The 24,695-nt window shown below is 44.1% G+C and overlaps 1 protein-coding gene across 4 annotated transcripts in view; it reads right to left on the bottom strand.

Annotated features, from left to right (window-relative positions):
- Positions 1–24,695, bottom strand: part of LOC133537891 (protein TANC1-like) — a 389,287-nt gene that overhangs the window by 115,386 nt on the left and 249,206 nt on the right. For all 4 annotated transcript variants that reach the window (XM_061879022.1, XM_061879023.1, XM_061879025.1 and 1 more), the window contains one exon: positions 11,821–12,141. In XM_061879022.1, coding sequence (XP_061735006.1) covers positions 11,821–12,141 — 321 coding nt within the window. The remainder of the gene's footprint in view (positions 1–11,820; positions 12,142–24,695) is intronic.

Here is a 24,695-nt window from a genome sequence, read left to right as displayed (position 1 = left end):
GTAAAATTTTGAAAAAAAAACTTCAAAAAATACAACAAGCCACTGAGAACTGATTTTTATTGTTTTTAACCGTTTTGAAATTGTGATAATGTTCCCCTTTAAGCATGGCATACCTTTTTACCTGCACGCTGCCTCCCGCTGTGGTCTGCATATTGGGATCACAACACACCATCCTCGTCCCATCCAACACGTTACGACTTTTACAAAGCAATTAACTACCTGCTGCCACCCACTGACACGGAGTATTACGTGGTTACCCTGCCAAGTTCTACACAGCCCAGACACTAAGCAACGGCACATTATTTGCAGATTATAAATATTGATTTGCGGAAAATATTTTTGGAGCAAATAGGTGAAGTTGCGTAATTTTCCCAGTCTGTGGAACGCTCTCCCTGACCACCCGAGGGCACCTCAGACTGTGGATGCTTTTAAAAAAGGCTTAAAAACCCATCTTTAAAAAAAAAAAAAAAAGCCTTTCTATAGACATGCATGCTGGTTGTAGCCTTTGGGCTGTTTCTAGTTTTGTATTTTATTTATTTTTATTATTACTATTAAGGCACTTTAAAGCTTTATTTAGGGATATTCCGGGACCGGTAAAATTTTGAAAAAAAACTTCAAAAAATACAACAAGGCACTGGGAACTGATTTTTATTGTTTTTAACCCTTTTGAAATTGTATATATATATGTATAAATAATATACGTTATATATTATTTATTATTATTATTGTTTATTGTGAGCGAACTGTGGTGCTGAATTTCCCCCAGTGATTAATAAAGTACTTTCTATTCTATTCTATTCTATTGTCAGTATGGGCTGCTGAGTTTCATTTGTTTATGTTTTCTGCTGGTGGTGTGCCTCTGCATTTTTTAATGAAAAATGTGCTTTGGCTCAAAAAAAGGTTGAAAAACACCGCACTACGTTATTGCCTTTAATATTTTCATAAATATCCAATACTTTATACATCAGGTTAAATATTTATATTCATTTCACCGTAGTTTTAAACCTGAGTCACACTGCAGCAGCAGCTTGAGACGATTACTGTGTGAAGTCCTTTAATACGTCAGACTCACAGATCAGGTGAAGATGACTTAAGTCTTTCTAATCAAGTACAGATGTCTGTTAGAATAACTGTTGCCATGTCACCAACTTCCGCGCTTAATAGAAGCAACATATTCGTTATTTTACGCATTGATACGCCATAGAAACCAGCGACAGTGAAGACATTAAACCTTGAGCAGACAGAAGAAAACCTTGAAGTGAGCTGTACCTCGTCCTGAGCAAGACCACAAGCCATTACTGAATAGCAGCACACCACAGATGAACTGTTACAGCATTCCACATCCACCCTAACCCCAACCGAGTGTACCTCAACTACAAGCAGCTCTCATTAAAATGTCTTAAATATAGGATTCCAGCGGCAAAAACCAATATGGCTCCTTGACTCTGTAATCTCTTTAAAAAAGCTTAAGTCAAATATGTCATTCCAAACACGTATACTTAAGGAATGGTCAAAAGAGAGTGAAGGACAGGAAACTCGGTAATGGTCAGCGGTGTTAAAAAGAAAACTGGTATTTATAAAATGATTTGCTCCCCATCAAGTAGGGATACAAGTACAACGAAACTTCGTTTTTTAGCATTCAAGATTAGACAAACAAACAGTGGACAGGGTTACAGAACAGGAACGCCGATGGGTCGCCTTGTAAAAGATGGGGAAAAAGGTAAAACGCTGGGGAAGGATGAGTAAAAAGATACAATCTAGACTTGGCACCCAGGGGGGCCCAGTCTGGAGTGGGAAAAAAACCTCCATAGCAAAGCACATATACATATTACAACGTAAATCTCGAGATATCTAGCAACAGAGGGAAGGGAGTGCGGGGTCATGGTGGTAGGGCCGCAGCTCTCAGACGCTGACCATCCTTTCATCTCCCCTCGTTGGATTGGGGGCGACGGGGGTATGTATGTGTGTGGCGTAGGGGTGTAACGGTATGTGTATTTGTATTGAACCGTTTTGGTACGGGGGTTTCGGTTCGGCACGCGGGCGTACTGAACGAGTTTGGAAGCAGAAATCTTCACAAGCTGCTCTGCTTTCTGCCTCTGTGGCTCTGTCTCAGCAGCAAACATTGTCCCGCCCACACAACCATCTGATTGGTTACATTCAAAGCCAATCAGCAGTGCGTATTCAGACTTCAGAACGATGTAGTCAATGCTTCAGCATCGAGCGGAGATATTCGTTTAGCAGGGGAGCAGCGCACTCTACCCAAATTATACTAAACACTTCCCAGTCACAACTATTACAAACATCACTATGAGCCCGTTGACCTTCTAGAAACTTAAACTGCAGCTCAGCTAGCTCACAGTATAGGCTTGAGGTGAAGGCTAATTAGCTTTTAGCGTAAAATTAGCTCATGTTTGTGTGTGTGTGCGTGAATAGTCTCTCCTATTGCAATTGTACTATTCATTCAGCTATAGTTACATGATTCATTAGTAATGTAACAGCCTAGTTTTGAATAGCAGGGTCCCTGCTATCACATGTTGATAAAAATACAACATTTACATAATAAAAGTCAAGTACAGGCTTCCCAAATGCTGTAATAAATTAAGCATGATGAGTTGACTTGAAACTGTTTAATGTTGCACGTTTTATATGTAGAAGAAAGGTTTTGTCATTTTATTTAATCAAAGCAACAACTTGAGGCAGTTTTATGTGGATTAACGTGGGCAGAATTATTATAGTGTTCCCAATGTTAAAAGGATAAAGCCATTGTTTATAAATTTGGTAAATAAATAACCAAAGCATTTATATTTTGTTGTTTTCTTACTGTACCGAAAATGAACCGAACCGTGACCTCTAAAACCGAGGTACGTACCGAACCGAAATTTTTGTGTACCGTTACACCCCTAGTGTGGCGTATATTTTTGTGGATGCATGTTTGTGTGTAAGCCTGCCGCGTGTCTCTGTTCCGCGGCCTTGATGTGGTGCAGTCGCTAGCGCAAAGTCAACAACAACAGGTGTGTGTCCATGAGGGACAAGAAGGGAGTTTGTTGTGTCTTCGCTGCACTGTCCTTCAGGAGAGTCTCGAAGCCAGGGAAACAATCCAAGTTAAAATGTTTTGTATGTGAGTTAAAATAACATTTGCTTTTCACTCTAACTCAGGGGTGTCAAACTCAAATACAGAGTGGGCCAAAATTTAAAACTGAACAAAGCTGCAGGCCAAGGTTGAACAAATTTAACCTTTTAATAGGGACCCAAACAAGTTTTGCATTGAATATTGAACAAACAAAGCTTATATAACTTTATAGTGACATGCAAAATAGAGTTTAAAATAAAAATAATAAGAATAATAATCAAAAAATATCAATGGCGTATCAAATTATATATTGTAGCGTCCCAGAAGTGTTAGAGCTGCAAGGGGTTCTGAGTATTTGTTCAGTTGTGTTTATGTCCTGTTACGGTGCGGATGTTCTCCCGAAATGTGTTTGTCATACTTGTTTGGTGTGGCTTCACAGTGTGGCGCATATTTGTAACAGCGTTAAAATTGTTTATTCAGCCATCCCGAGTGTGACCTGATCAAGCATGCCTTGCATTAACTTATGTGTGTGTAAAATCCGCTTATATTGTGTGACTAGGACGGCACAATGTTTGTTTGTAGGAAAAGCGGACGTGATGAAAGGTTGTAGAGAAGGCTAAAGGAAGTGCAATTACAACAATATTGTCGTCTGGGTGGAAATCGGGAGAAATTTGGGAGAATGGTTCCCTGCGCTAACTAAATACAGAGTCTCGGAGGGATCGCTTGTGCACGCCAGTTTTCCGAGACTCTGTATTTAGTTAGCGCAGGCAGCATGAAGCAGGGCTTTTATTGTGAAGATAGGAAATGTGCAGTCGGCCTTTAGAGTTTTGACGGAAGGTACGGCGCGAGAGTCTGTTGAAATAAAAAGTGTTTCTCGCCTTCCTCTCGGTCATATTTTCATAATAATGATCTTGCAGCAGCCAGCGTCATCTCACAAGACCCTCCGGTACCGTGAATGTCATTTAAGTGACGTCTTGGTGAAGATTGATGATCACTAATTTTTGGATCTATTTTTTTTAAAAGCCTGGCTGGAGCTCGACTGACACACCCCCCGCGGTCGACTGGTAGCTCGCGATCGACGTAATGGGCACCCCTGCTCTAGCCCAAGGGTGGGCGTTACGTCGATCGAGAGCTACCGGTCGACCGCGGGGGGTGTGTCAGTCGATCGTGAGCTAGGCATTAAAAAAATAGACATAAAAATGAGCAATCATCAATCTTCACCAAGACTTCGCTTTCGTCAGTTTTTTTGAAATTCTCGGCACCTGAGAATCTTGTGAGATGATGCTGGCTAATGCGAGCTCATTATTAAGAAAAAAATCACTGACAGGACAGAGAGAAACACTTTTTTTATTTCAACAGACTCTTGGGTTGTCAAAACTCTAAAGACCGACTGCACAGTTCCTGTCTTCACCATAAAAGACCTGCTTCATCCTGCCTGTGCTAACAAAATAGGAGTCTCAGAAAGCTAGCGTGCACAAGCTAGCAAGCTACCTGAAAGTCGGATTGCTGCGGTGAACGCCAGTGTCTCTGGGAGAAGCCGAGGAGCCAAGACCACAGCTGCCTTTTTGAGCTGCAGTAAGAGGTGGTATAATCCACTGATGTCTCCGGTAAGAGCCGACTTAATATCGCAATTTTCCCATCCAAAAACTTGCTAGTTGACGTGGAGAAACGTGTTCGCTTGACCGCTCTGTGTTAAAGCTTCACAACATGTGTTTCGGTTGCCAAAGGCAGCTGCAATCTACCGCTTTCCACCAACAGCATTCTTCTTTGACGTCTCCATTATCAATTGAACAAATTGCAAAAGATTCAGCAACACAGATGTCCAAAATACTGTGTCATTATGTGATGAAAAGAGACGACTTTTAGCCGTGTGTGGTGCTGGGCTAATATGTCCGCTCCAACCCGAGACGTCACAAACATCATTCCGCGACGTTTTCAACAAGAAAACTCAGCGGGAAATTTTTGCAATTTAGTAAACTAAACCGGCCGTATTGGCATGTGTTGCAATGTTGATATTCCATCATTGATATATAAACTATCAGACTGTGTGGTCGGTAGTAGTGGGTTTCAGTAAGTGTGTATGAATAAAGCCATTTTTCTCATGTCCTTGATTTCCTCCCCTACGGGCTTCATCGCACAGCGCAAAATGTGAGGTGTGAATTCTGAAGGTACCCTAGAGGGCAACGCTGCATAACTATGACATCAGCCCATAAACTCTTGGCGCACACACACGCACACACACACACACACACACACACACACACGCATGAACTGTCAGATGTTTCCCGGCCAGTTAGCTTTACGAGCCTATATGTGTCTCCTGCATGTCAGGAGACATGTAAAAAAGATTCAGGACTCTGGGGGACCACAGGAGATGTGATTCAAGGACAGCCATATAATTGCATTGCAAACCTGGGCAGAGCTTCAATAGAAAACATCGTGCGCCGATGGTATAGAGAATAAAGTCTTTCCTTTGTTGCTCTATTTCCAAGAATATTTTTTCCACTGATTTCAGTACGGCCTCCTTCTCCGCCTCAGGCTGTCTGATGTCAGGCCCAGCATCTGCGTCCACTGCCTGGTATGCATTAAGATGACCATTGTGATATTTAACCCCTAAAGCAGTCTTATAATTCGCGGCTGTGTTGGAGCCACTATGGATTGAACTTTCACAGTATCATGTTAGACCCGCTCGACATCCATTGCTTTCGGTCCCCTAGAGGGGGGGGGTTGCCCACATCTGAGGTCCTCTCCAAGGTTTCTCATAGTCAGCATTGTCACTGGCGTCCCACTGGATGTGAGTTCTCCCTGCCCACTGGGTGTGAGTTTTCCTTGCCCTTTTGTGGGTTCTTCCGAGGATGTCGTAGTCGTAATGATTTGTGCAGTCCTTTGAGACATTTGTGATTTGGCGCTATATAAATAAACATTGATTGATTGATTGATTGATATAATTTCTTTACTCACAGAATCAAACAATCATTCCACATTCAGTAAAGAATACTACCTACTCAGAAGGGGGAGGTTCAGGCAGAAATCTACTCTATTTCATCCGTCTTCTTCCGCTTATCCGAGGTCGGGTCGCGGGGGCAGCAGCCTAAGTAGGGAAACCCAGACTCTCCTCTCCCCCAGGCCAGTCGGGAGAGATAGTCTTCCCAACGTGTCCTGGGTCTTCCCCGTGCCCGAAACATCTCCCTAGGGAGGCGTTCGGGTGGCATCCTGACCAGATGCCCGAACCACCTCATCTGGCTCCTCTCCATGTGGAGGAGCAGCGGCTTTACTTTGAGTTCCTCCCGGATGGCAGAGCTTCTCACCCTATCTCTTAGGGAGAGGAAACTCATTTCGGCCGCTTGTACCCGTGATCTCGTCCTTTCGGTCATAACCCAAAGCTCATGACCATAGGTGAGGATGGGAACGTAGATGGACCGATAAATTGAGAGCTTTGCCTTCCGGCTCTCATCTGGCTCCTCTCAATGTGGAGGAGCAGTGGCTTTACTTTGAGTTCCTCCCGGATGGCAGAGCTTCTCACCCTATCTCTAAGGGAGAGCAGGAAACTCATTTCGGCCGCTTGTACCCGTGATCTCGTCCTTTCGGTCATAACCCAAAGCTCATGACCAAAGGTGAGAATGGGAATGTAGATCGACCGGTAAATTGAGAGTTTTGCCTTCCGGCTCAGCTCCTTCTTCACCACAACGGATCGATACAGCGTCCGCATTACTGAAGACGCCGCACCGATCCGCCTGTCGATCTCACGATCCACTCTTCCCTCACTCGTGAACAAGACTCCGAGGTACTTGAACTTCTCCACTTGGGCAAGGGTGGAGATGGCACTCCACCCTTTTCCGGGCGAGAACCATAGATTCGGACTTCGCTCCACACTCGGCTGCGAACAGATCCAGTGAGAGCTGAAGATCCTGGCCGGATGAAGCCATCAGGACCACAGCATCTGCGAAAAGCAGAGACCTAATCCTGCAGCCACCAAACCGGATCCCTCAACGCCTTGACTGCGCCTTCAAATTCTGTCTATAAGAATTATGAACAGAATCGGTGACAAAGGGCAGCCTTGGCGGAGTCCAACCCTCACTGGAAACTGGTCCGACTTACTGCCGTCGATGCGGACCAAGCTCTCTATTTCAGTGCATTCTAAAAGACCGTGACATCCTTTGATGACTTAAATGTTTATGGGCTTGAGACTGCCGATACATCCAGAGAATTGGAAATATATGGTAAAATAGCAAACAAAACCCTAAGGTCAAATGCAGTAACAACATAAATAGACGGAAGGCGTGGGAGAGACCCCTGGGAGTGGAGACAGAGGCGGGGGTTGTGAGGAATATCAACTGTCACAGCTGTGTGGATATGGAGCACACAGCCATAACAGACACAATTCGTGGCAGGAATGCAGAACAGATCGGTTATACAGGGGCTTGCAGTCCATCAAGACCAACACACAACAAATGCATAATCCATTACTTTTGCTCTATACTTTTGCACTTAAGATGTGACTTTAAGGTTTTACTACTTACGTATAAAATACTACACGGTCTAGCTCCAGCCTATCTTGCCGATTGTATTGTACCGTATGTCCCGGCAAGAAATCTGCGTTCAAAAGACTCCGGCTTATTAGTGATTCCTAGAGCCCAAAAAAAGTCTGCGGGCTATAGAGCGTTTTCCGTTCGGGCTCCAGTACTCTGGAATGCCCTCCCGGTAACAGTTCGAGATGCCACCTCAGTAGAAGCATTTAAGTCTCATCTTAAAACTCATCTGTATACTCTAGCCTTTAAATAGACCTCCTTTTTAGACCAGTTGATCTGCCGCTTCTTTTCTTTCTCCTATGTCCCCCCCCTCCCTTGTGGAGGGGGTCCGGTCCGATGACCATGGATGAAGTACTGACTGTCCAGAGTCGAGACCCAGGATGGACCGCTCGTCGGGACCCAGGATGGACCGCTCGCCTGTATCGGTTGGGGACATCTCTACGCTGCTGATCCGCTTGAGATGGTTTCCCGTGGACGGGACTCTCACTGCTGTCTTGGAGCCACTATGGATTGAACTTTCACAGTATCATGTTAGACCCGCTCGACATCCATTGCTTTCGGTCCCCTAGAGGGGGGGGGGGTTGCCCACATCTGAGGTCCTCTCCAAGGTTTCTCATAGTCAGCATTGTCGCTGGCGTCCCACTGAATGTGAATTCTCCCTGCCCACTGGGTGTGAGTTTTCCTTGCCCTTTTGTGGGTTCTTCCGAGGATGTTGTAGTCGTAATGATTTGTGCAGTCCTTTGAGACATTTGTGATTTGGGGCTATATAAATAAACATTGATTGATTGATTGATTGATACTACTTTCTTAGGCAAGCATCTCACTGGCACTCATCGAGGGCAGACGCTTCCCTTCCCTCTCTCTTATCTCTCCTGCTTGCTTCTTTGTCTCGTCTTAAATTTGTTATTGCCTCTTTTGGTACTGCTCTCCAAATCTAAACAACTAAATCACCGGCCTCAACGAAATGGACAAGATCTTAGGGTTTGGAAGAACCTGTTTGTCGTGACAGAGCGGTTGTTGCTGGACTCACGACGGACTCTTGGGAGAAGAGTGACCGCATAATTCCCAATAGTCGAGGACTATTGGGAATTATGACAACAGGACATCTGCTGATCGGAGTAAGCGTTGATGTGGTTTCAATCAATCAATCAATCAACGTTTACTTATATAGCCCTAAATCACTAGTGTCTCAAAGGGCTGCATAAACCACTACGACATCCTCAGTAGGCCCACATAAGGGCAAGGAAAACTCACACCCAGTGGGACATCGGTGACAATGATGACTATGAGAACCTTGGAGAGGAGGAAAGCAATGGATGTCGAGCGGGTCCAACATGATACTGTGAAAGTTCAATCCATAATGGAACCAACACAGTCGCAAGAGTCCAGTCCAAAGCGGATCCAACACAGCAGCGAGAGTCCTGTTCACAGCGGAGCCAGCAGGAAACCATCCCAAGCGGAGGCGGATCAGCAGCGCAGAGATGTCCCCAGCCGATACACAGGCAAGCAGTACATGGCCACCGGATCGGACCGGACCCCCTCCACAAGGGAGAGTGGGACATAGGAGAAAAAGAAAAGAAACGGCAGATCAACTGGTCTAAAAAGGGAGTCTATTTAAAGGCTAGAGTATACAAATGAGTTTTAAGGTGAGACTTAAATGCTTCTACTGAGGTGGCATCTCGAACTGTTACCGGGAGGGCATTCCAGAGTACTGGAGCCCGAACGGAAAACGCTCTATAGCCCGCAGACTTTTTTTGGGCTTTGGGGATCACTAACAAGCCGGAGTCCTTTGAACGCAGATTTCTTGCCGGGACATATGGTACAATACAATCGGCAAGATAGAAGATGTGGTTTGTCGACTAATTGTAAGGGTCTGGCAGTCTTCAAAGTACTCCAAAGCTTCTACAGATGATCAAAGGAAGAACTGTGGTCACTTTGTGATTTAGACAACATCGGACTGTCTGCCCTGCAGGATGAATTTTGAGGACCAGTCGTAGAAAATTTAGAGTGAAAAGCAAATTTTAGTTTCACTCGCATACAAAACATTGTAACTTGGATAGTTTCCCTGGCTTGGAGACTCTCCCGAAGGACAGTGTGGCGAAGACACAACAAACTACCTGAGGAGAGGCGGGCCCGACAGTCCGACAGAGAGGCAGGGCACGCCGGAGCCCGGCCCAAGATGGCGGTGAGGAGGCGGGGACCTGTATAGGATTAATGAATCCTTTCGCACTGTTTACAAGGGCGGCAGCCGTCAATGTCGGGGAGAGAGGCGGGGAGACAACGACGGAACGAGATGAAGCGCATGCAACCCGGAAGAGAGCGAGAGGCAGACTGCAAAAAAAATTCCGAAAAAGACTTTTCTTATTGGAAAATAAAGAAAGTCAAAACTGCTCAAAGTCATGTCCTTCCTTGGTGGTCCCGGGAACCCGCACGACGGTGAGAGTCCTTCACACTCCCTTCTTGTCTATCATTGACACACACCTGTTGTTGTTGACTTTGGACTAGGGACTGTACAACACCAAGGCCGCGGAACAGAGACACGAGACAGGATAACACACACATGCTTACACTCCACACACACATATCCCACCCCCCCCATCCAACGCCTTTGTGGAGAGAACAAACATAAAAAATAACTCTCTCTGTGGAGAGGCGGAGCCGACAGTCCGACAAAAAGGCAGGGCACGCCGGAGCCCGGCCGAAGATGGCGGCGAGGATGCGGGGATGGCGAGCGAGCGGCGAGGCGGGGCGTGCCGGGAGCGACGGCACAATCGAGATCAGGTGCATGGATCGCGCACCTGTATAGGATTAATGAATCCTCTCGCACTGTTTAAAATGCCGGCAGAGACAACGACGGAACGAGACGAAGCGCATGCAACCCGGAAGAGAGCGAGAGCGAGAGCGAGAGCGAGAGGCAGACGACTGAAAAAAAAAAAACAGAAAAAGACTTTTCTTATTGGAAAATAAAGAAAGTCAAAACTGCTCAAAGCCATGTCCTTCCTTGGTGGTCCTGGGAACCCGCACGACGGTGAGAGTCCTTCACACTCCCTTCTTGTCTATCATTGACACACACCTGTTGTTGTTGACTTTTACTAGCGACTGTACGACACCAAGGCCGCGGAACAGAGACACGAGACAGGATAACACACACATGCTTCCACAAAGAATACACTCCACACACACATATCCCGCCCCCCCATCCAACGCCTTTGTGGAGAGAACAAACATAAAAAATAACTCTCTCTGTGGAGAGGCGGAGCCGACAGTCCGACAAAGAGGCAGGGCCGAAGATGCCGGCGAAGAGGCGGGGATAGCGAGCGAGCGGCGAGGCGGGGCTTGCCGGGAGCGACACCACATTCGCGATCAGGTGCGTGGATCGCGCACCTGTATAGGATTAATGAATCCGCTCGCACTGTTTAAAAGGGCGGCAGAGACAACGACGGAACGAGACGAAGCGCACGCAACCCGGAAGAGAGCGAGACCGAGAGGCAGACGACTGAAAAAAAAAACAGAAAAAGACTTTTCTTATTGGAAAAGAAAGAAAGTCAAAACTGCTCAAAGCCATGTCCTTCCTTGGTGGTCCCGGGAACCCGCACGACGGTGAGAGTCCTTCACACTCCCTTCTTGTCTATCATTGACACACACCTGTCGTTGTTGACTTTTACTAGCGACTGTACGACACCAAGGCCGCGGAACAGAGACACGAGACAGGATAACACACACACATACCCCACCCCCCATCCAACGCCTTTGACGCGAATCCCTTTGGGCTGATGGACGGCTGGGCAGCACCTGAAGAGCTGCAGCCTGCCACCATAGCCCCCACCTCCCTTCCACTGTTGCAAGTCTCGGGATGTATGTTGTAATATGTATATGTGCTTTGCTATGGAGGTTTTTTCCCACTCCAGACTGAGCTTATAGATTGTATTTTTTTACTCATCCTTCCCCAGCGCTTACCTTTTTCCCATCTTTTACGGGGCGCTTGTGGCGACCCATCAGCATTCCTGTTCTGTATCCCTGCACACTATTTGTTTGTCTAATCTTGAACGGGTTTGTGCTGAAAACAAAGTTTTGTTGTACTTGTGCAATGACAATAAAGACCTACCTACCTTCTTTACACTGGAATTGATGGACGCAAGAGATATCTGTAGGCATGGTTGTCAGGCTTCTATGCCTCGAGAGGAAATAACTTGGTGGAACGTAGAATAAACAAATATTTACCTGCTACAGAGTTGGGCCTCGGCATCATAAGGAGAGAGGCAGTCTGTTGTGAGTACTGATTCAGCCCCTCTGATGCGTGACATGATGGTCCTGCAGCCGCCGCCGATGCACCACCATGCTGCTGCTGGTCAGTCCTGGCGGGGTTGTCGGCGGAACCGGCAGACGAGTTGTTGGAGTCTTCCTCTGCTACGGGAGAACAGGTGTCGGCCCGCATGGTCTGGGCCAGGCCATGGCGGCCGTTGCCCCTCAGGCTGCCATCCTTGCTCCACTCCAGGCTGGAGCCACTGCGGTCGTCATTTTCCGAGGAACTGGTAATAGTGGCTGGGGAATGGAGGATCATTTTAGAGTTAATGAATATGTTTACTTGTTGTGTTAAAATTGAGTTCATGATTATAATTACGAAACTATTGAAGTCTCATCTTAAAACTCATCTGTATACTCTAGCCTTTAAATAGACCTCCTTTTTAGACCAGTTGATCTGCCGCTTCTTTTCTTTCTCCTATGTCCCCCCCTCCCTTGTGGAGGGGGTCCGGTCCGATGACCATGGATGAAGTACTGACTGTCCAGAGTCGAGACCCAGGATGGACCGCTCGTCGGGACCCAGGATGGACCGCCCGCCTGTATCGGTTGGGGACATCTCTACGCTGCTGATCCGCTTGAGATGGTTTCCTGTGGACGGGACTCTCACTGCTGTCTTGGAGCCACTATGGATTGAACTTTCACAGTATCATGTTAGACCCGCTCGACATCCATTGCTTTCGGTCCCCTAGAGGGGGGGGGTTGCCCACATCTGAGGTCCTCTCCAAGGTTTCTCATAGTCAGCATTGTCACTGGCGTCCCACTGGATGTGAATTCTCCCTGCCCACTGGGTGTGAGTTTTCCTTGCCCTTTTGTGGGTTCTTCCGAGGATGTTGTAGTCGTAATGATTTGTGCAGTCCTTTGAGACATTTGTGATTTGGGGCTATATAAATAAACATCGATTGATTGATTGAAGTGAAGTGAAGTGAATTATATTTATATAGCGCTTTTCTCCAGTGACTCAAAGCACTTTTACATGGTGAAACCCAATATCTAAGCCAGGGGTGGGGACAGATAAACAATAACTGACATTGCTTAACACGGTAAAGAACAATTCCGCTGGTAACCACAGTTTTGATTGATTGATTGAAACTTTTATTAGTAGATCGCACAGTACAGTACATATTCTGTACAATTGACCACTAAATGGTAACACCCGAATAAGTTTTTCAACTTGTTTAAGTCGGGGTCCACGTTAATCAATTCATGGTACGTGTTTAAGTGTTAAAAACAACGTTGAAAATATAAAACATTCTCATGCATTTTAATCCGTCCATCCGTTTTCTACCCCACCAGTTCAAGAAGTCGCATTAAGAAGTGTTTTATTTATTATTGGTTAGCTTCAGAATAACAATGTTATTAAAAAGAATAAGAGACTTGTTATACTCGAAAAATGTTGGTCTTACTTAAAAATGCACACATTTAGTTGTACTCAGTGTTAAAAAATATTATACGGCTCTCACGGAAATACATTTTAAAATATTTGGCTTTCAAAACAGTTGACCTAACAACAATTGACAATATAAGGGTTTTGTAAACTGTAGCTGTAACAACAAAAATAACATTGGTACTCTAAATCAGTGTTCCCCAACCTTTTTGAATCTGTGGACCGGTCAACCCTTAATAATTTGTCCCGCGGCCCGGGGGGGTTGTCCTTTTTTTTCTTTCTTCTTCTTTGTCATGAAAAAGCGACGTTTTTGTCATGAAAAGGGGATTTTTTTGTGGTTGGTGCACTATTTGTAAGTGTATATTGTGTTTTTTATGTTGATTTAATAAAAAAAACAAAAAAATTATTATTATTTTTTTTTTTTTAAATAAAAAATTCTTCTGCGGCCCGGTACCAATCGGGCCGCGTCCCGTTGGTTGGGGACCACTGCTCTAAATGATAAATGGGTTGTACTTGTATAGCGCTTTTCTACCTTCAAGGAACTCAAAGCGCTTTGACACTATTTCCACATTCACACACACATTCACACACTGATGGAGGGAGCTGCCATGCAAGGCGCTAACCAGCACCCATCAGGAGCAAGGGTGAAGTGTCTTGCTCAGGACACAACGGACGTGACGAGGTTGGTACTAGGTGGGGTTGCGCACGGCCACTCTCCCACTGCGCCACGCACCAATATCTATTAAAATGTAATACATTACCCTATAGCAAAAATATCTTCTTAAAAAGACAGTGCACTACTGACTACGGATAAACATTTGACTACATTCCCTTGATCGACAATGATGCAAAAGAATCGATTGTTACTTCCAGGATGGCAATGTTCCAAATTCCTGTTTTTATAGATATAGAATAGATATTGTTGTGACAAGGTGGAAGGCTGCATTTAATTCAACTTCCCATAGTTGGAACCAGGTTGCTCTTATTTGGACAAAAAAAAACTGAAGGAGACTGATAAAACAGTTGCAACAACTCAGTCCATCCATCCATCCATCTTCTTCCGCTTATCCGAGGTCGGGTCGCGGGGGCAGCAACCTAAGCAGGGAAGCCCAGACTTCTCTCTCCCCAGCCGCTTCGTCCAGGTCCTCCCGAGGCTCTCCCAGGCCAGCCGGGAGACATAGTCTTCCCAACGTGTCCTGGGTCTTCAACCGTGGCCTTCTACTAGTCGGACATGCCCGAAACACCTTCCTAGGGAGGCGTTCGGGTGGCATCCTGACCAGATGCCCGAACCACCTCATCTGGCTCCTCTCCATGTGGAGGAGCAGTAGCTTTACTTTGAGTTCCTCCCGGATGACAGAGCTTCTCACCCTATCTCTAAGGGAGAGCAGGAAACTCATTTCGGCCGCTTGTACCCGTGATCTTATCCTTTCGGTCATGACCCAAAGCTCATGACCATAGGTGAGGATGGGAACGTAGATTGACCAGTAAATTGAGAGCTTTGCCTTCCGGCTCAGCTCCTTCTTCACCACAATGGATCAATACAGCGTCCGCATTTCTGAAGAGGTCGCACCGATCCGCCTGTCGACCTCACGATCCACTCTTCCCTCAGACGTGATCAAGACTCTGAGGTACTTGAACTCCTCCACTTGGGGCAAGATCTCCTCTCCAACCTGGAGATGGCACTCCACCGTTTTCCGGACGAGAACCACTGACTCGGACTTGGAAGTCCCATCCCAGTCGCTTCACACTCGGCTGCGAACCGATCTAGTGAGAGCTGAAGATCTTGGCCAGATGAAGCCATCAGGACCATATCATCTGCAACAATCAGAGACCTAATCCTGCAGCCACCAATCCAGTTACCCTCAACACCTTGACTGAACCTAGAAATTCTGTCCATAAAAGTTATGAACAGAATCGGTGACAAAGGACAGCCTTGGCGGAGTCCAACCCTCACTGGAAACGGGTTCGACTTACTGCCGGCGATGCGGACCAAGCTCTGACACTGATCATAAAGGGAGCGGACCGCCACAATAAGGCAGTCCGATACTCATACTCTTTGAGCACTCCCCACAGGACTTCCCGAAGTACACCCGGAATGCCTTCTCCACGTTCACAAGCAACAACGCATTGAACTCTCAATTTTAACTAAACAGCTTTAAAACGCGAAGAAGAACGAGGAAGTTACAGCTATGGCGACATCGTCTGTAATAGAAGGATCTATGTGTTCTGTCGCCATCTCCTGGTGAATGTTGTCTATAGCGCTATGGGGTTGCTTTTTGACTGGCCAACGATTTACGTGGTGTTGCGCACCTGACGGAAAGTGACTCTCGCCAGTATGCAAATGGCAAAACAAAAGTTACTCAAATAGTGAAAGGTAAGTGTTTTTTTTTTTTTTAGTAACCAGCAAGCACAGTACAGTTAGTAGAACAACTGTGTTTTTATTACTGTGTATTTGATAGGTGCCGTCTGAAATTCAACTATTTCTTTTATGTATATACATAATAATAAAATAAATATATAGCTAGAATTCCCTGAAAGTCAAGTATTTCATACATATACATATATATATATCAATCAATCAATCAATCAATGTTTATTTATATAGCCCCAAATCACAAATGTCTCAAAGGACTGCACAAATCATTACGACTACAACATCCTCGGAAGAACCCACAAAAGGGCAAGGAAAACTCACACCCAGTGGGCAGGGAGAATTCACATCCTGTGGGACGCCAGTGACAATGCTGACTATGAGAAACCTTGGAGAGGACATCAGATGTGGGCAACCCCTCCCCTCTAGGGGACCGAAAGCAATGGATGTCGAGCGGGTCTAACATGATACTGTGAAAGTTCAATCCATAGTGGCTCCAAGACAGCAGCGGGAGTCCCGTCCACAGGAAACCATCTCAAGCGGATCAGCAGTGTAGAGATGTCCCCAACCGATACAGGCGAGCGGTCCATCCTGGGTCCCGACGAGCGGTCCATCCTGGGTCTCGACTCTAAACAGTCAGTACTTCATCCATGGTCATCGGACCGGACCCCCTCCACAAGGGAGGGGGGGACATAGGAGAAAGAAAAGAAGCGGCAGATCAACTGGTCTAAAAAGGAGGTCTATTTAAAGGCTAGAGTATACAGATGAGTTTTAAGATGAGACTTAAACCATAGGTGAGGATGGGAACATAGATCGACCGGTAAATTGAGAGCTTTGCCTTCCGGCTCAGCTCCTTCTTCACCACAACGGATCGGTACAACGTCCGCATTACTGAAGACGCCGCACCGATCCGCCTGTCGATCTATATATATATATATATATATATATATATATGAAATACTCGAGTTGGAGAATTATACTCCCCTCTTAACCACGCCCTCTGCCCCATCCACGCCTCCGCCCCACACCCGACCCACCCCACCCCCTCACCTCACCCCCAGGTCTCAAGGTTGGCAAGTATGGTCCAGGATCCCACCTACCCAAATGAAGGCAACTGGTCACATCAACATTAGTTACGTCAAAAGGTTGGCGACTAAGTAACGAACCAACTGGCTAGTCTCTTTTTAAATGGCGCCAATGTAGTGGTTGCTGGTTGCAGGAGCTCTGCGCTCTTGTGTGCCCTCAGTGTTCCGGATGTTTTCATGTGTTTTTTCCCTTTTGGTTTGGGACTACGCAACAATGGGTGCCAATTCCGAGATTTTTGCGGTACTTTAGGGTACTGATTTGGATCCGTCTTAGGGGAACCTTGTGGCCGTGGCCATGTTTGAACCGGAGACCAGCTGCTGGCTCTCTGCCACACCAGAGTCCGCTTGGAGGGACCAGAGGAGATGCGGAGGAGAAGACAGGGCTGCGAGGCTGGCATTGGGCTTTAGGAAAGACGAGCTTCAAGGAGCTTTTGCTGGATGAGCATATGTTGGACATTTTGGTGTCCTTAGATGGATTCTTTCTTATCGGCTTAGGATGGAGTCGGCCCTCTTTGTCGCTTTGTTAGGTGTTTTCCTGTCTTTGGCCATGCTACCTCTCACCCCAGCAGGCGATAACATGGACCACCACATAGGCGTGGGTATATGAACTTGATATTGTATGTGGGTGTTGATGTGAGACTTGTTCCTCCATGGATGCGTCAGTCAAGAACACAGCGTAAGGTAAGAACTAAGTATTAATTAAACTAATAAAACAGACAAGGAACAGAAATACTGGCACAAGGGCACAGAAAGGCAAACCAAAAGCTACTAGCATGAGAGCTAGGAAAAAAGAAGCGTAGCGTGAAAGCTAGCGAGTAATAGCAATGAATAGCAGTCGCCACTTGTTGCGTATAAGCGAATTAGGAACCGAGAACGAAATAACAAAAAGGGGCAGGCTTAAATAAGGCAGTAATCAAGAGTAACAGGTGTGCGTAAACCGAGAATAGCAGGTGGAAACAATATTTAACCATGGTGACAGAGCAAAACAGGACATAAGGAAGTCAAACAACAGAATGTGGTATAAAAATGAACAAAGCTATAATATGGTATGATCCGGGCAACGGATCATAACAGTTGAGATGGTGTTTTTGTTTAGTTGTGTTGTTTGTCTGAACATGATGCAATCATATGTGCGCATTATATATTATTTTTGCTCCTTTTTTGTGTTTTACTTTGTAGCTGCGTGTAGAAATGGCAGCTCTGTGCTCTTTTAAAGTATTTTATGCCCCTTGGTAGGGGTGGGCAATATATCGATATACTCGGAGGTGGGTAGTAACGCGCTACATTTACTCCGTTACATCTACTTGAGTAACTTTTGGGATAAATTGTACTTCTAAGAGTAGTTTTAATGCAACATACTTTTACTTGAGTATATTTATAGAGAAGCAACGCTACATTAATCTACATTCAGCTCGCTACTCGCTACGGATTTTTATCGATCTGTTAATGCACGCTTTGTTTGTTTCGGTTTGTCAGACAGACCTTCAAAGTAGGATGTGAAGTGAATTATATTTATATAGCGCTTTTCTCTAGTGACTCAAAGCGCTTTACATAGTGAAACCCAATATCTAAGTTCCATTTAAAGCAGTGTGGGTGGCACTGGGAGCAGGTGGGTAAAGTGTCTTGCCCAAGGACACAACGGCAGCGACTAGGATGGCGGAAGCGGGAATCGAACCTGCAACCCTCAAGTTGCTAGCACGGCCGCTCTACCAACCGAGCTATGCCGATCCATCACATGCCTGCGTTTCACCAATCAAATGCAGTCACTGGTGACGTTTGACTCCGTTTCACCAATCAAATGCAGTCACTGGTGACGTTTGACTCCGTTTCACCAATCAAATGCAGTCACTGGTGACGTTTGACTCCGTTTCACCAATCAAATGCAGTCACTGGTGACGTTTGACTCCGTTTCACCAATCAAATGCAGTCACTGGTGACGTTTGACTCCGTTTCACCAATCAAATGCAGTCACTGGTGACGTTTGACTCGGTTTCACCAATCAAATGCAGTCACTGGTGACGTTTGACTCGGTTTCACCAATCAAATGCAGTCACTGGTGACGTTTGACTCCGTTTCACCAATCAAATGCAGTCACTGGTGACGTTTGACTCTGTTTCACCAATCAAATGCAGTCACTGGTGACGTTTGACTCCGTTTCACCAATCAAATGCAGTCACTGGTGACGTTTGACTCCGTTTCACCAATCAAATGCAGTCACTGGTGACGTTTGACTCCGTTTCACCAATCAAATGCAGTCACTGGTGACGTTTGACTCCGTTTCACCAATCAAATGCAGTCACTGGTGACGTTTGACTCCGTTTCACCAATCAAATGCAGTCACTGGTGACGTTTGACTCGGTTTCACCAATCAAATGCAGTCACTGGTGACGTTTGACTCCGTTTCACCAATCAAATGCAGTCACTGGTGACGTTTGACTCCGTTTCACCAATCAAATGCAGTCACTGGTGACGTTTGACTCCGTTTCACCAATCAAACAGAGCCAGGCGGCAAACTGAAATTAATAAACCTTCATTTATCAATTTCAACATTTACAAACAGTTGAAAATAATAATCAAAGTAAGTACAAAAAACGTACAAAACAGCGCCATGGGGGTTGTAAATTCAAAGTAACCAAAATAGAATGCAAAAAAAATATATATATATATATATATAAAATAAACAAAGTGCAAAGCCATAGGTTCACTCAATCTCAATAAATAACTTAAATTTGGAACACAGCATCATCGTTTTCACAGCTTTTTGGTTGTAAGAGGTAGAGTGTTGTAATGTAGAGTTTTAAATCTTTTTTAAAGGCACAAAAAACAGTTCGGGTATCGAGAAACGTACATATATGAATATAAAACTTAGCCTACAGTATAATGAGTTTGCAAAGTTAAAATTCATTTTCAAAATTTTTTTCAATACAGTGTAAAACCAAATATATATTATTTAATATATATTATTGTTTTAGTTGCTTATGAGATATTCCTGGCTCTGAATTTGTTCATTGCTGTTTTTATGCATTACTTGTTGCCGTCATCATTAAACAAACAGGTTACTCATCAGTTACTCAGTACTTGAGTAGATTTTCCACAACACACATTTTTACTTTTACTCAAGTAAATATTTAGGTGACTACTCCTTACTTTTACTTGAGTAATACATCTCTAAAGTAACAGTACTCTTACTTGAGTACAATTTCTGGCTACTCTACCCACCTCTGGACATACTCGATATATCGCGGGTTTGTCTCTGTGCGATATAGAAAAGTACTATATCGTGATATTCGATTATACGTTCTCACGCAGTTGCTTTTAGCTGCTGGCATTACACTACAGGCTCTTCCCTTTGTTGTCTCTCCTTCTCACAGACAGCAAGCGCACACGTTACCAGCATGGGGAACGTTAGCTGTGATGCTAGCGGAGCCGTGCGAGTGGTAATACGAGAGAGAGAGAAGGTGCGAATCTGGTAACAAATGAAGGAATAATTAATTCCCAAGAAAAACAGTAGGGGGTCCATCGTCTAGGCGGCGGTTTGGCTTCAAGCGGGAAGATGTCGAACAGACAACCGTGGGGCAAAAGCGTTGCTACAAAAAGTAGCATTACTGCTAATATTGGAAAAGTCACCTGCTAGAGAATGAAGAGTGCTTACTCTGCATGTCAACATCTACGTTCGGTGCCACACGCCCACACTTTAAAATGCTGAGACAAACATTTCCAGATTAACAACGTATGAATAAAAATAGTCAACAACAGAAGGAGATAACGTCATCAGTAACCTACCACATAACGAAGGACAAACAGTATTTGATTTCCTATTGTGCAGCTCATTTTTATTTGACAATTATTCAAATATCTTGTGTGACATCATGCACAAAAGTGCACTTTGTTTTAAACTATTGTAGTGCCGTTCTGTACAAAAAGTGCACTTTAATTTAGTGTTGTTTTGATATGTCATCTTAGTGACATCATGCACAAAAGTGCACTTTGTTTTAAACTATTGTAGGGCCGTTCTGTACAAAAAGTGCACTTTAATTTAGTGTTGTTTTGATATGTCATCTTAGTGACATCATGCACATAAGTGCACTTTGTTTTAAACTATTGTAGTGCCGTTCTGTACAAAAAGTGCACTTTAATTTAGTGTTGTTTTGATGTGTCATCTTAGTGACATCATGCACAAAAGTGCACTTTGTTTTAAACTATTGTAGTGGCGTTCTGTACAAAAAGTGCACTTTAATTTAGTGTTGTTTTGATATGTCATCTTAGTGACATCATGCACAAAAGTGCACTTTGTTTTAAACTATTGTAGGGCCGTTCTGTACAAAAAGTGCACTTTAATTTAGTGTTGTTTTGATATGTCATCTTAGTGACATCATGCACAAAAGTGCACTTTGTTTTAAACTATTGTAGTGCCGTTCTGTACAAAAAGTGCACTTTAATTTAGTGTTGTTTTGATGTGTCATCTTAGTGACATCATGCACAAAAGTGCACTTTGTTTTAAACTATTGTAGTGCCGTTCTGTACAAAAAGTGCACTTTAATTTAGTGTTGTTTTGATCAGTCATCTTAGTGACATCATGCACAAAAGTGCACTTTGTTTTAAACTATTGTAGTGCCGTTCTATACAAAAAGTGCACTTTAATTTAGTGTTGTTTTGATATGTCATCTTAGTGACATCATGCACAAAAGTGCACTTTGTTTTAAACTATTGTAGGGCCGTTCTGTACAAAAAGTGCACTTTAATTTAGTGTTGTTTTGATATGTCATCTTAGTGACATCATGCACAAAAGTGCACTTTGTTTTAAACTATTGTAGGGCCGTTCTGTACAAAAAGTGCACTTTAATTTAGTGTTGTTTTGATGTGTCATCTTAGTGACATCATGCACAAAAGTGCACTTTGTTTTAAACTATTGTAGTGGCGTTCTGTATGAAAAGTGCACTTTAATTTAGTGTTGTTTTGATCAGTCATTTTAGTGACATCATGCACAAAAGTGCACTAATAGCTTGTTTTAAAATGTCTCTGTTTTGGAAATGACATGAATGTTTGTGCCACTGCTTAATAACTGTTTAATAAATACAGTTTTGCCTAATTGACTTAGTTGTGATATCCTTCTCTGCATGAAAGTTTAAAATGAGCTTATATTAATGCAGTATGAAGAAGAATATTTTAATATAGACACGTAGAATCATCATACTGGTGGGATTATATGTATCAAGTGTTCATTCAAGGCTCATGCAAAATATCGATATATATATATCGTGTATCTTGACAAGGCCTAAATATATCGAGATATTAAAAAAATGCCATATCGCCCAGCCCTACAGCTTGGGTTCTTTGATGTTTCCACTTGGATTACTGTGTCTTTTTACCTTATTTGTGTGGAACTTTAGAATCTGCACTCTAACACATATCATGTTTCCATTGTGGTACAAATTCACTCCTGTCCTATCCTTCTATCATAGTCCTGATATCATGACGCTGCAGAAACACGTCAATACTTTCACCATGTAAACATCAGATGGTCATTTACTATTCGACTTGAACGTGTTCCGAGTAGAAAACCCCCCTCTTGGACCGCTAATATATTTCAAAGGACCCATAATTCCAACAAAGGAGCTTTAACGCAGGAAAGTCAGACTACTGTGCTTTTGAAATTCAGTCTGATTTAAACTTCAAAAGGGCAAGAATCTAGACTGCTAGGAACAACACACCTTTTATTGTCAGTCTTGTTTAGGAGTTGGATGGGATGTTGTTTAAAAATGTCATAAAATCCTCCCGGAAAATGTATGGATTTTACACCACAAAGCCAAGAGGCTATAAATGTTATACTACTGTTTGTTTCTTTCCGCCCAGCATTTAGTGTTGCCGCTGGTTGTGTTTATAATTATGAGAGCATACATACATTATTTATCAGTCTGCTAAGAGTTGCTCTGCGGGGTCCGAAATACTGACTCATGCTAATTGTGTTCTGTGGCACTGGCTTCCTGTGCATTTAAGATGTGATTCCAAGGTTTTAATACTTACTTATAAAATACTACACGGTCTAGCTCCATCCTATCTTGCCGATTGTATTGTACCATATGACCCGGCAAGAAATCTGCCTTCAAAGAACTCCGGCTTATTAGTGATTCCCAGAGCCCAAAGAAAGTCTGCGGGCTAGAGAACGTTTTCTATTCGGGCTCCAGTACTCTGGAATGCACTACCGATAAGTAAGAGATGCTACCTCAGTAGAAGCATTTAAGTCCCATCTTAAAACTCATTTGTATACTCTAGCCTTTAAAATAGATCCCCTTTTAGACGAGTTGATCTGCCGTTTCTCTTCTTTTCTGCTCTGCCCCCCTCTCCCTTGTGGAGGGGAGGGTACAGGTTAATGAAGTGCTGGCTGTCCAGAGTCGGGACCCGGGGTGGACCTCTCGACTGTGCACCTGACTTGTCTCCGCTCACGATGGACCACCATGGACTGGACTCTCACTATTATGTTGGATCCACTATGGACTGCACTTTCACAATAATATGATAGCCCAGGGGTCGGGAATCTTTTTGGCTGAGAGAGTCATGAAAGCCAAATATTTCAATATGTATTTCCGTGAGAGCTATTTCATATTTTTTAACACTGAATACAACTAAATGTGTGCATTTTTAAGTAAGACTTTTAGAGTATAATAAGTCTCTTATTCTTTTTAATAACATTGTTATTCTGAAGCTAACCAATAATGTTGATAATAATGTTCCTGTTTTTTGTTCCACTCCCTTGTCTGGTTTCCTTGGTTACTCATTTTGTCCACCTGTCTCTGGTGGACAAAATGCCCGCTCACCTGCTTCCCGAGCACTAATCAGAGGCAGTATTTAAGCTCGTCTTTGCCAGTCAGTCGCCCTGTGCTGACTTGTTTCATGCCTTGCCATAGTTTCGTGCTTCATGCCAGGCCAAGTAAGTTTTGTTTGATTTATGTTCTTAGTCTGTTTATGCGTTAGCTTTGTTCCTTAGCCCAAGTTGTGCCTCCACTGTGAGCGATTTTTGTTTGTATCTTTTTTTTAGTTTAAATTAAATCATGTTTTTACCTAAATGCCATGTCCCGAGTAGTCCGTCTGCCTTCCTGGGGGAACGACCCTGCAACTTTTTGAATAAGTGCGGTAGGAAACGGATGGATGGATTTAAATGCATGACAATGTTTTATATTTTGCACGTTATTTTTAGCACTGTGATTACCAGCGAAGTTATTCATAATTATCGCGTTAAGCAACGTCAGCTAAGATTTATCTGAGAGCCAGATGCAGTCATCAAAAGAGCCACATCTGGCTCTAGAGCCACAGGTTCCCTACCCCTGTGCTAGACCCACTCGACGTCCATTTCATCCGGTCTGCCCTCGAGAGGGAGGGTCACCCTCATTTCATTGACATCCCACTGGGTTGTGAGTTTTTCCTTGCCCTTATGTAGGATCTGAACCGAGGATGTCGTTGTGGCTTGTGCAGCCCTTTGAGACACTTGCGATTCAGGGCTATATAAATAAACATTGATTGATTGATGTTCTTTTAAGACTGACGACTGCAGTATTGAACATACAAACTGTTGTGTTCTGTAGTATCCATAAACGTGGATGCATATGCAAAAGTGCAATTATTCATCTGTACAGTAATCTATTTATTTATATCTGCACCTTATTGCTCTTTTATCCTGCACTACAACAAGCTTGTCAGGCTTGCCCCTGACAGTTTGGTTGTCCTGTCTTTAGTGTCAGCACTCTTATTTTGGTTCAGTGTGATGTATCCTCTCAGCTGAGGTTGATTGGCACCTGGCCACACCTGGTGTCAATCAGCCCGCTCCTATTTTAGACCTGTTTTCTCCTCCAGTCAGTGCTGGATTATTGTTGTGTCGAGTCGTGACGTGTCGATGTCACCACTACCTGTCTTGTCGCTTGTAGCTTTGTCTACTTCTGTTTACTCTGCTCATGCCATA

This window comes from Nerophis ophidion, linkage group LG19 (genome assembly GCF_033978795.1).
Source record: "Nerophis ophidion isolate RoL-2023_Sa linkage group LG19, RoL_Noph_v1.0, whole genome shotgun sequence".
NCBI lineage: Eukaryota > Metazoa > Chordata > Actinopteri > Syngnathiformes > Syngnathidae > Nerophis > Nerophis ophidion.
This window is presented reverse-complemented; position numbering and strand designations above follow the sequence as displayed.